The sequence below is a fragment of the Salmo salar genome, chromosome ssa01, assembly GCF_905237065.1.
Source record: "Salmo salar chromosome ssa01, Ssal_v3.1, whole genome shotgun sequence".
Classification (NCBI taxonomy): domain Eukaryota; kingdom Metazoa; phylum Chordata; class Actinopteri; order Salmoniformes; family Salmonidae; genus Salmo; species Salmo salar.
Window position 1 is genome coordinate 60,731,059 of NC_059442.1, and position 13,260 is coordinate 60,744,318.

The 13,260-nt window shown below is 43.0% G+C and overlaps 1 protein-coding gene across 18 annotated transcripts in view; it reads right to left on the reverse strand.

The window, feature by feature from the left end:
* Positions 1–13,260, reverse strand: part of LOC106606853 (calcium/calmodulin-dependent protein kinase type II subunit gamma) — a 133,836-nt gene that overhangs the window by 67,958 nt on the left and 52,618 nt on the right. For all 18 annotated transcript variants that reach the window (XM_014203345.2, XM_014203338.2, XM_014203277.2 and 15 more), the window contains exon 3: positions 3,307–3,366. In XM_014203345.2, the coding sequence (XP_014058820.1) occupies positions 3,307–3,366 (60 nt within the window). The remainder of the gene's footprint in view (positions 1–3,306; positions 3,367–13,260) is intronic.

A 13,260-nucleotide genomic window follows, 5' to 3' on the forward strand; every position in this document is an offset into this window, starting at 1 on the left:
CGTTGTTTAATAAATTCCTTAAGATGAACACTAACTCCGCTGCACCTTGGTCTACTCTCTCTTCAGAGAGCCGTTACATTAGTAGGCTATATAATCAGTTCAATGTCAATATCATATCCTAATATTTTCTATCTGATTACACTGATAAAATCACCAATGTCTCTATTAAAAATGTCGCTCTGAAAAAGTCTCAAAAGAAAGGTTAATAATGAAAATAGAATTTTCAGGGAAGAATGAACAGAGAAATAAGCATTCTTACCACATTTCTCCAATGTCAAACCAGAGTATCTTGTTTCCAAAGAAATGGTTGCTGTTTGCAAATAATTCAATAATAGACATCCTTATGAATCTAAGCATGGCACTTTCAAAAATGTACTTTCCACCCTTTCTTGGGCTTCAGGGCGCCCAACAAAGTCCAGCAAGCTCCAGGACCGTCTCCTAAGTTGATTCAGCTGCGGGATCGGGGCACTACCAGTACAGAGCTTGCTCAGGAATGGCAGCAGGCAGGTGTGAGTGCATCTGCACGCACAGTGTGGCGAAGACTTTTGGAGGATGGTCTGGTGTCAATATGGGCAGCAAAGAAGCCACTTCTCTCCAAGAAAAACATCAGGGACAGACTGATATTCTGCAAAAGGTACAGGGATTGGGCTGCTGAGGACTGGGGTAAAGTCACTTTCTCTGATGAATCCCCTTTCCAATTGTTTGGGGCATCCGGAAAAAAGCTTGTCCGGAGAAGACAAGATGAGCGCTACCATCAGTCCTGTGTCATGCCAACAGTAAAGCATCCTGAGACCATTCATGTTTGGTTGGTTCTCAGCCAAGGGAGTTGGCTCACTCACAATTTTCCCTAAGAACACAGCCATGAATAAAGAATGGTACCAACACATTCTCCGAGAGCAACTTCTCCCAACCATCCAGGAACAGTTAGGTGATGAACAACGCCTTTTCCAGCATGATGGAGCACCTTGCCATAAGGCAAAAGTGATAACTAAGTGGCACGGGGAACAAAACATCAATATTTTGGGTCCATGGCCAGGAAACTCCCCAGACCTTAATCCCATTGAGAACTTGTGGTGAATCCTCAAGAGGTGGGTGGACAAACAAAAACCCACAAATTCTGACAAACTCCAAGCATTGATTATGCAAGAATGGGCTGCCATCAGTCAGGATGTGGCCTAGAAGTTAATTGACAGCATGCCAGGGCGGATTGCAGAGGTCTTGAAAAAGAAGGGCCAACACTGCAAATATTGACTCTCTGCATCAACTTCATGTAATTGTCAATAAAAGCCTTTGACACTTATGAAATGCTTGTAATTATACTTCAGTATTCCATAGTAACTAACATCTGACAAAAATATCTAAAGACACTGAAGCAGCAAACTTTGTGGAAATGTATATTTGTGTCATTCTCTAAACTTTTGGCCACGACTGTGTATTTCTGTAGGCATGCGTGATATTTGGCTTGGTTTCTTCTTTTTTTTGAGCCCCGCAAATGCACATGTAGGTCTTTGGAACTCTAGAGTCAAACCAGGGACTGTAGTGACACTTCTTGCACTGAGATGCAGTGCCTTAGACCGCTGTGCCACTAAAGAGCCCTATGCTTCAACGCATCATCTATATTGCTCAAGGCACAGGATGTGTGTTTGTGTGAGTCAATGTGTGCATGCGTAAGTGTGTGTATGTACTGTATATGTGTGTGAGAGAGTGTGTATAGTGAGGTGTGACAAGATGGCCAACAGTACATGCCAAGGGTAGGTGAATCATGTGTGTGAATCATGTGTGTATACTGCCTGCACTGTCTGTCACTTGTGTGTTTATGAGTGCAGAAAGAGAGCTACAGTGAGGGGGAAGAGAGTCAGAGATGGAATGAACTAGCCTGCCCAGTGGCAGAACACTCCTTGTGCACTCCATTCCTCCCTCCCCCTCTCTCTCCTTTCTCTCTCAATTACTCCCTTTGTTAGGAGTTTATCTGCAGTCCAAGCAGAAAACATGACAATCTGTCCCTTTGACTGTACCTTTGACAGAGAGGTGAGGGGAGGTGAGGTGAGGGAGAGAGAGGAGGAGTGTGCCTTAGGGGACAGAGAACAATCTGGGACAGGGAGAGAGAGAGGGAGAGAGAGAAGGGGAGAGGTGAGAGGCAGATGGGGATGGCAGGTGGACCAGAATGAGATGCCGCTGGAGAACAGAGAGAAGCAGAGAGAGGGAGAGAGAAGCAGAGAGAGGGAGAGCAGTAAGAGGAGGATGAGAGAAGGGAAAAGCAATTGCGAGGAGAGGTGGATGCAGAAGATAGAAGCAAGTGAAAGCAAAAATAAGGAGGAAATGCAGAGGGAAGGAAAAGAGAAAGGGGAAGTAGGTGCCCTGCGTGTGTTTAGTTTGAAGATGTGATGAGCATCGATGGCAGTACGAGAAGATGCATTCATGCGGTGCTATGTACTCTTCTCTCTTTCTCACCTCCCTCCCTCTCTACCCACCCCTTTCCCTCTGTGGCTTTGAAAGTGTAATTACATGCAGGTCCCTGGCCTGCTTGCTGCTGCTCTCAACCACCTGTGCGCGAGCACACACACACACACACACACACACACACACACACACACACACACACACACACACACACACACACACACACACACACACACACACACACACACACACACAGTGCCCCCATCCTCAGCCACACAGCTCACCACTAACACCAATCTCACTAATATACATTCCTGTCATACTGATCTCACATACGCACACACACGCACATTGCACACACTCGCACAAACACACACAAACACACACCTGCATGCATATCGCACATTCACGTGTAGTGGAGGGAGAGGCTGGCTTGCAGTGTGAGGCAAGGTGAAGACTGTGTCATTTCCCTGAGTTTGCATGCGGTGGTGGGTCGGCTCCTCATCACCAGTCGCACCATGCAAATGGCCCACAGCAGTGGGCATCAGTTAACTGGCTGGTTCCATTTGCCTACACCCTAACTCTCTTCCACGAAGTGCTTCTGTGACACCATGTAACACACTGACACTGGAGACACCCTCAATGCTCTTCAAAACAACGTGGCTGAAATGTGGGCAGAATTTAACCACTCAAATTTAACCACTCCAGATTTTGTCAGCGGTCAAATGTGCAGCAAAGAGACTTCACCTGTTGCTAGGCAACCAGCCGAGCATGAATAACCGCTATCATGTTAGCCAGCTCACCAACTAGACAAAACGATGTCGCCTCGGTTTCGTCCTGTCAGGTAGGTTACCATACAGACACACACTTTCATTTTGCCTACTATGCTAAGTAGGAGCCACTCACCTATGTTAGGGTGTTTGAGCAGGCGACAGATGCGGGCCTCTCGTTCCAGTTTTTGATGATCTGAGGGGGAGAGGAAAAGGAAACGTGTCAGAACATAAACACAATCACACACCTTTCTGTTGTTAAGTCGAAATTCTGCAGGATTGGTCTTAAACAAAAGTAATAAAGGTGTCCTCCCGAGTGGCGCAGCGGTCTAAGGCACTGCATCGCAGTGATTGAGGCTTCACTACAGACCTGGGTTTGATCCCAGGCTGTGTCACAACCAACCGGGAGTCCCATAGGGCGGCGCACAATTGCCCCAGTGTCTTCTGGGTTAGGGGAGGGTGTTAGGGGGGCTTTACTTGGCTCATCGCACTCTAGCGATTCCTTGTGGCGGGCCGGGTGCCTGCAGGCTGATTTCAGTCATCAGTTGAACAATGTTTCCTCCGACACATTGGTGCATCTGTTTTCTGGGTTAAGCGAGCGGGTGTTAAGAAACGTGGTTTGGTGGGTTATGTTTCGGAGGACGCATGACTCGACCTTTGCCTCTCCTGAGCCCGTTGCGGAGTTGCAGCGATGAGACAAGATCATAATTGGATATCACGAAATTGGAGAGAAATTAAATTTAAAAAAATCACAAACCACCATTGGGCAATGGGACTGGGAGGCACATCCCTATACATCATGTATGTTATATACATGCATACGTGTTGCACAGTATACCGAAACTTCTGTACTTTTACGATACTAGAACATGAAAAACGGTTTGGTAATACAATGTTTGTTACTTTCTGTACTACTGTCAAATGTCTCTCGCGTCATATACAGATAGTGAGGATCGAGTCTGTCTAGTCATTTGTCTGAATCTTCTCAAGGGGCAGGAGTAAGCTAGCCAGGCTAGTGGCTACTTGTGCTTGAGCATGCAACTGACACAGCGGGAGCCATTTTTTAGAAGCAAGTGAGAGGAGAGAGAAAATGCAGACAGCATGGCTTCTTATAACGAAAACATCATTACATTTTTTTTAACATTATAATATGATTAATGTGAAATGCACTCTTAACTTAGCTACGACACCAATATATTTACACTACTTCGTGTAGCAGTAGCCACTAGCCAGCCAGCAGCCCTGGCTTGAGCGTTGCACCCTAGGAGTTGAAATGCACTCTGGGAAATCTAGTATGCTGTGTAAAATCAATCATATGGTGTGTAGACTAATCCAATAGAGAAGCTTCAGAAATTAGCTTCAAAGTGTTTTTTATGTTGTTTTGGAACTAAACTAGTCATTTAATACACAGCATGTTTTAGCTGTAATGAATCATAGGTCTAATGAATGTAATTTGACCCAATATTTTGGCCATAAATGAGCAAATTAACCCTGATATGTAAAACGGTTTAGATGTAATTGTACAATTATTTCTCTGAGTCTCAGATATGGTTATGGATAAGGAACATGATATTCTTCTGTTACTTAATATTCTGTTTTATTTTTGAAGGAAATGGAATATAGAATAGAGGATCTTGTTGTTATTTTAGTTGTTCTACCAGCTATCAACATATTGTTCAATGTTTAAAAAAATAAAGCCCCGTGGTTATTCTGTAACTGTAATACGCATTCTTTTTTTGCAGTGGTATCGTTTCGGTATCGAGTGTTGTTTTAGTATCGAGTATCGTGGGTATCGAAGTCAAATTTCTGGTATCATGACAACTCTGACATCAAATCAATTGCATTTTATTTGTCAAATGTTCGTAAACAACAGGTGTGGAGTAACAGTGAAATGCTTACTTACGGGCCCTTCCCAACAATGCAGAATACAATAAACATGACAAAATACTACTAATAACAATAGAAGAAGAAAAAAATAGTAACACAAGGAATAAATACACAATGAGCAATGATAACTTGCCTATATACATGGGGTACCAGTACCGAGTCTATGTGCAGGGGTACGAGGTAATTGAGGTAGATAGTGTATTTACATGTAGGTAGGGGTAAAGTAACTAGGCAACAGGTAGATAATAGACAGTAGCAGCAGCGTATGTGATGAGTGTGGAAGTGTGTGTGTGTGTGTGTGTGTGTGTGTGTGTGTGTGTGTGTGTGTGTGTGTGTGTGTGTGTGTGTGGTGAGTGTGTGCCAGTGTGGACGTGTTATGTGTGAATGACTGTGCGAGTGTGTGTATGTGTTGGAGTGTCAGTGTGAGTGTATGGGTCCAGTGTGTGTGTGGTGAGTGTGTGTATGTGTTGGAGTGTCAGTGTGAGTGTATGGGTCCAGTGTGTGTATGTGTTGGAGTGTCAGTGTGAGTGTATGGGTCCAGTGTGTGTATGTGTTGGAGTGTCAGTGTGAGTGTATGGGTCCAGAGTGTGTGTATGTGTTGGAGTGTCAGTGTGAGTGTATGGGTCCAGTGTGTGTGGGGATGTGTTGGAGTGTCAGTGTGAGTGTATGGGTCCAGGAGTGTGTGTATGTGTTGGAGTGTCAGTGTGAGTGTATGGGTCCAGTGTGTGTATGTGTTGGAGTGTCAGTGTGAGTGTATGGGTCCAGTGTGTGTATGTGTTGGAGTGTCAGTGTGAGTGTATGGGTCCAGTGTGTGTATGTGTTGGAGTGTCAGTGTGAGTGTATGGGTCCAGTGTGTGTATGTGTTGGAGTGTCAGTGTGAGTGTATGGGTCCAGTGTGTGTGCATAGTGTGAAAAATAGTTAGTACAAATAGAGTCAATAGCAGTCCGGGTAGCTGTTTGGCTGACTATTTAGCAGTCTTATGGCTTGGGGGTAGACACGCTACATGACCAAAAGTATGTGGACACCTGCTCGTCCAACATATCATTCCAAAATCATGAGCGTTAATATGGAGTTGGTCCCCTCTTTGCTGCTATAACAGCCTCCACTCTTCTGGGAAGGCTTTGCACTAGATGTTGGAACATTGCTGCAGGGACTTGCATCCAGCCAGCCACAAGAGCATTAGTGAGGTCGGGCACTGATGTTGGGCGATTAGGCCTGGCTCGCAGTCACCACACCGATCTCGACAAACCATTTTTGTATGGACTTCGCTTTGTGCACGGGGGCATTGTCATGCTGAAACAGGAAAGGGCTTTCCCCAAACTGTTTCCAAAAAGTTGAAAGCACAGAATTGTCTAGAATGTCATTGTAAGCTGTAGCGTTAAGATTTTCCTTCACTGGAACTAAGGGGCCTAGCCCGAACCATGAAAAACCACCCCAGATCATTATCTCCTCCTCCACCAAACTTTACAGTTGGCACTATGCATTGGGGCAGGTAGTATTCTCCTGGCATCCTCCAAACAAAGATTTGTCCGTCAGACAGCCAGATTATTCACTCTAGAGAAGGCGTTTACACAGCTCCAGAGTCCAATGGTGGCGAGCTTTACACCACTCCAGCCGACGCTTGGCATTGCACATGGTGATCTTAGAGAGTGTGTGCGGAAGCTCGACCATGGAAACCCATTTCATGCCGCTCCCGACTAACAGTTCTTGTGCTAACGTTGCTTCCAGAGGCAGTTTGGAACTCAGTAGTGAGTATTGCAACCGAGGACAGACGGTTTTTACACTCTACACGCTTCAGCAATCGGCGGTTCCGTTCTGTGAGTTTGTGTGGCCTTCCACTTTGTGGTTGAGCCGTTGTTTCTTTTAGACGTTTCTACTTCACAATAACAGCACTTACAGTTGACCGGGGCAGCTCTAGCAGAGCAGAAATTTGACGAACTGACTTGTTGGAAAGGTGGCATCCTATGACGGTGCCACGTTGAAAGTCACTGAGCTCTTCAGTAAGGCCATTCTACTGCCAATGTTTGTCTATGGAGATTGCATGGCTGTGTGCTCAATGTTATATACCGATCAGTAAGGTGTGTGGCTGAAATTGCCGAATCCACTAATTTTAAGGGGTGTTCACATACTTTTGTATATATAGTGTACATACATACATACATACATACATACATACATACATACATACATACATACATACATACATACATACATACATACATACATACATACATACATACATAAACAAGATACATATACATAAATATTCAGTCATTCAGGCAGTGCAGGCTCATCTGTCAATATCAACATGTGCTCCCTATTCTAAAGTGTGACCATTGTTTTTTCCTTGCTGAAAATGTTTCCTGAAATGACCTAATTGAACAGAAAGGGAAACACCTCCCTGCATATATGCCATCTGTCTACTAGAACACATAACAATGCACAATCAATCAATTAAATGTATTTCTTTAGTTATAAAACCCCTTTTACATCAGCAGATGTCACAAAGTGCTTATACAGAAACCCAACCTAAAACCCCAAAGAGCAAGCAATGCAGATGTAGAAGCACACAGCAGCACAAGCCTATTGCACTTAGTTAAATTAGTCTCCTGGGCTCAGACTCTAATACAATCAATGTCCAGTTAATGACTCTAATAGTAAGGGCCGGCACTGTGTGTGTGTGTGTCTGTGTGTGCGTCTCATGCAAATGCTTGTGTGTGTGTGTGTTCATATCCAAACGTACGTGGGTGGGCAGTATTTAAATCTACTGCTCAATTGTAGCCCTACATGGACAGATTGGATAGACAGATAGATGGATAGAAAGGGAGATAAAGAGATGGTACAGTGGGATGAGGAGAGAGATTGTGGTCCAAGTTCAGCCAGACCTTGGCACCAGCTGTTAGGCTCCCGGGGACAGATGTGTGTGTTATGTGTGTGTTACTACGCCGGGGCAGAACGGAGTAGGCCTCTAGCCTCCCTAATCCCCCTCTCACGCTCCTGTCCCCGTCCAGGATTTGGGATTTGGGAAGCGGAGCCGCCCAGTCATCCCAACAGGCTGCAAGGTGCTGGAATCATCTGTCTGACTTGTTACATGGCTGGCCCATAGAAAGAATGTGACCTCATCAATAGAATATGTGACATATAATTTTCAGTCGCTTCTCTCAATAGCTCATTAGTATAAAAATGCAAATGTCGTAAAAAATATTGACATGGTCTGTTTTTGGATTAAAACAGAATTCACTATAACAACGTTTTCGAGGTAACCCAATTCATTTGAATGTTGAAATCTTGGTGTAAGTACACTTTTAAAGCCTCAGATTTAAAGCCTCAAAACGAGTCATTTGCTAGCTAACAGTCAAATGACAAGCTAGCTAACTATATGTTTAGCTTGCAAACACACCCACAAATTCATTTTAAAACATATTAACCTTTTCAAGCCTGAGTTCCAAATATTTCTACCGCTCGTTTTTTTTATGCGTGTGAGAATGCACTCGCTGTCCCAAAATGTGATTGTTACGCAAGGCAAGCTCATACCAAGGCAAGCTGCCTGCTAATTAGGGCTGACCCCAATTAGTTGGCTGGTCGATTGTTGGTCGATAGGCTGTTGGTCGACAGCCAACTAGCGCAAAAATAATATTGGTAAATTTATCTTTGTCGATTTTTTTCCCACCCTATAACTACAAGTTTGTCAGTTTTCAGCATGGCGGGGTTTGCATTCTGCACATCGCAACGCAAGTGCCAATGTAGAAGACGTGTCTGTTATTTGTCATAACTTGTAGATTGCTTGCAACTCTTTCAAACAGTTTGACAAGACAATGTGCTAGCTAGCTGGTTAATTAACCCTTTGACATGTGCGAACACACGGGTGTGATCATTCTATAGTGGTCCCTGCAGCTTACGCTCAAACCGGTGTGATTAGAACACTTATTTAGAACACTTATTTAGTTATGATTGACGACACAGTCAGCGTTTGCACAAACACAGTCTTTACAATGTTATGTCCTCAATGTTATTTTTGGATGCAATGTTCAGACATGTCCCTAGCGGTCCCCATCGGAGAACCCTTTTTGGTTCAATGTAGAACCCTTTGGGGTTCCATTTAGAACCCTCTGGAACCAAATACCTGGAACCAAAAAGGGGTGTTCAAAGTGCTCTCCTATGGGGACAGCAGAAGAACCCTTTTAGGTTCTAGATAGCACCTTTTTTTAAAGAGTGTAGAAACAATAACACAATATACAGAAACTATAATGATAACCTAATAAGGCACATACTTTGATAGGAACACACACATGTCCAAAGTTATTATTAGTAAGGAAAATAACAATGAAGGCAATGCGGGTGCCAGCCTGGTAAATTGTGCCAGGGGGAAAAAGTTTATGTTCTGTTCTGACTGGAGATGCGCAAATGTCTGCGTACTTGATCTGGGGAAACACTGGGGAAGTGCTTGAGCTCTTGTTGAAGAGTGAAGTTTGTCCTTCTCAGTAATGCCTCAAATGTAAATTGTCCACAACAGTGAAATGGGCTAGTTCTATGTGAATTAATGATGAGGCGGAACACATCTCAATTTTAAAAGAAAAAAATGAAATCGAACTTGTTAGGAAATCATTTGAAATTGACAAGTTGAAACATAGCCTATAGATAATTAGGTGTAGTGCAGTCCCCGACTAAAAAAAATCTTGGTTGCCCGAAAGTCGTCTGTTCTATCGACCAATCGATTGGTCGAAATGTTTTAATGTGTATTTTTCCATATGTAGACACACCCTGTGTGTTTTAATAAAATCAAGTATATGTATTGAGCTTCTCTGATGCTTTAAGCTTACTGTTTGATGAAATAAGACACAAATGCCTCAAGAGGGAGCCAGAGATCTATTTAACCAGAAGAAAAAAAACTTAACCGGACCTAACCATTCTCCTGCTGGCTGTCACAGATTCTGCCATTACTTTCCTGAAGTTGCCGGTAATAGGCTACACGAGGAGTCGGCAACCTTTCTCATGTGGAATTCCAATTTATCTTACCATATCTACCGATCTGCATGCCAGTTATGGTTTTCATTTGCCCAATTTCGTGGAACAGTTTAATTTATAATAACGTCTTCATATCTCAAAATCATTTCAAAATCATCAATGCATGTAAAAACAGACTTTGTTTGCCTTCTGTTTGAGGTGAAGAAAACCTTACTTTGAGAAGCTCCACAGCACAGTGGTGAGATATCAGAAATACTATCAGATCCCCATATGGGTACAATTATATGCCTACATTTTCATGCAGACCAGGTAGCCTATAGGCCTACTTCTATGTGTGCGCGTCCTTACTCGACATTGACAGGAGCACTCCAAACAAAAAACAATGACTAAATTGACAAAATTCATAAATGGAAATATGTTAATCACAAGTGTATTTTTGTTATTTGTTATTTTATTTGGAACCCTATTAGCTGTTGCAAAAGCACCAACTTATCTTCCTGGGGTCCACACAAAACATGAAACATGACATATTACAGAGCATCAATAGACAAGAACAGCTCAAGGACAGAACTACATCAATAAAAATAATTGTTAAAAAGCACACGTAGCTACATATCAGTACATACACACAAACTATCAAGGTCAAATAAGGGAGAGGCGTTGTGCTACGAGGTGTTGCTTTATCTGTTTTTTTTAAACCAGGTTTGCTGTTCATTTAAGCAATATGAGATGGAACGGAGTTCCATGCATTAATGTATCTGTATAATACTGTACACTTTCTTGAATTTGTTCTGGATTTGGGGTCAATGAAAAGACCCCTGGTGGCATATCTGGTGCGGTAACAGTGTGTGTCAGAGCTGTGTGTAAGTTGACAATGCAAACAATGGAGCCTCAACAGTTCTAAAAGTCAGTTTCTTAACAGGTGCATGTTTATCAATAATTGGATGAAGCAATTTCATAAATTCATCAAGTACAGCGTCTGGAGGCTGTTTATTAATCACATCAGACCAACAAACACTTTTAACATCATCCACATAAGAGTCACAGCTAAATATTCTGTATGATCTCTTATACACTAGTTTAGACCCAGCTTTTGGAACTTTGGCTTTCCTGGATATAGCCACTATATTGTGATCACTGCATCCAATGGGTACGGATACAGCTTTAGAACAAAGTTCTACACTATTAGTAAAAATGTGATCGATACATGTGGATGATCTTGTTCCTGTAGTGTTTGTAAAAACCCTGGTAGGTTGATTAATAACCTGAACCAGATTACAGGCACTGGTTACAGTAAGAAGCTTCCTCTTGAGCGGACAGCTTGGTGAAAACCAGTCAATATTCAGGTCCCAAAGAAAGTAGACCTCGCTGTTTACATCACATAGACTATCAAGCATTCACACATATTATTTAGATACTGACTGTTAGCACTTGGTGGCCTATAGCAACACCACAAAAGAAAAGGCTTTAGATGTGCCAAGTGAACCTGCAACAACAACACTTCAAATACACTTGACATAAGATTTTCTCTAAGCATTAAAGGGATATATATGGCTCTGAATATATACAGCAACACCTCCCCCATAAGCAATTCTGTTATATCCTTGAATTGCTACTGCTGTATCATCAAATTAATTATCTAAGTGAGTCTTAGAAATGGCTAATATAGGAATGTTATCTGATGTCAGCAATTTATTCATTTCATGAACCTTATTTCTAAGGCTACATATATTAATATGGGATATTTTCAGCCCTTTCCTGGGTAGCTTATCAGGATAGTCCTCGTTGAGGAAGATATACGTTCCTCTCAAGTTCTTGGCTCTTTCCAGAACAGCTACCTTGTCCTTGAACCTCAGGAACTTGACCACTATCGGCCTGGGCCTGTCACCTGGGCCGGTGGTGGGTTTTCCAGTCCTGTGGGCGCGTTCAACCTCAATCTTCCTGTGGTCCATCTTCAATTTCTCAGAGATAATTTTCCTTCATAGCTTGTTCTCCATCTTTTTAAATAGGGAACCAATTTGCTTCAATAATATATACAAGTAGAGCTCAAAATGTATGTCGGGGTCAATGCGACTGATAATGACGGAGCCAAGTCACATATGACATTGCTACATACACAGAGCGTGGCTGACTGTGACAGCCTTTAGATAGGTAGAAACAAAGGGTTTATACAGGAGTGGCTGTAGGGGAGAGCAGAGAGCATACTGTATATGCCTCACTCCGGTACACATACACACAGGCACGCACACACCCATGCTCACTAACGCAAACACACCTTTCCTGTTCAGAGAATGTCATTGAAGTGGAGTCAGCTCTCGAAACTTGTCATCCTGGGAAATACACACACACACACACACACACACACACACCTCCAGGTATTTTATTCTACAAATGGGGATGCTGTGCACACGCACACCTTCTCTCTGTCTGACAAACACATCGCTGTAACACACACACACACACACTCTGGACACACACAAGCTGGTTGCCTTGAAAAGATAATGGTAGACTGTAGCATGGCGGGTCTGTCACTGAGAGCCAGAACAAAAGGAGAGAATGGGAGGGAGAGGAGAGAGAGAGAGGAGAGAGAAGGAAGACAGGAGAGAGCAGAGAGCTAGAGAAAGTGAACCTCAGAAACGGAGTGTGAACGAGTACCGTAGAACAAGTGAAAATGCTGAGTGAGAACAAACAGGAAATAGGGGGGGCCAAGACACACAGACTCAGTGCTGGATAGCTACTGGGTGTACATGCTTTTGTTCCAGCCCAGCACTAACAGAGGGAGAACACTGTGTTAACAAATTAGTTCTATCATGTTGGTCCTGTATGACTCACTCATGTAGTCCCCTCTCCTTCAGCTGAGTAGGAGACCTCAGAGAGAGGAAGAGAGAGAGGAAAAGAGAGAGAGAGCACACTGTGCACACTGCCCACAATATGAGGTGCAAACTGAGCTGCACTTCCTAACCTCCTGCCAAATGTATGACCATAATAGAGATACATATTTCCTTCAGATTACACAGACCCACAAAGAATTTGAAAACAAATCAAATTTTGATAAACTCCCATATCTATTTGAAATGTCATTATTCTTTTGTAACTTTTGTGAGTGTGATGTTTGCTGTTTATTTCACTTTTGTTTATTATCTATTTCACTTGCCTTGGCAATGTAAACATATGTTTCCCATGCCAATAAAGCCCCTGAATTGAATATGAGAGAGAGAGAGAGAGAGAGAGAGAGAG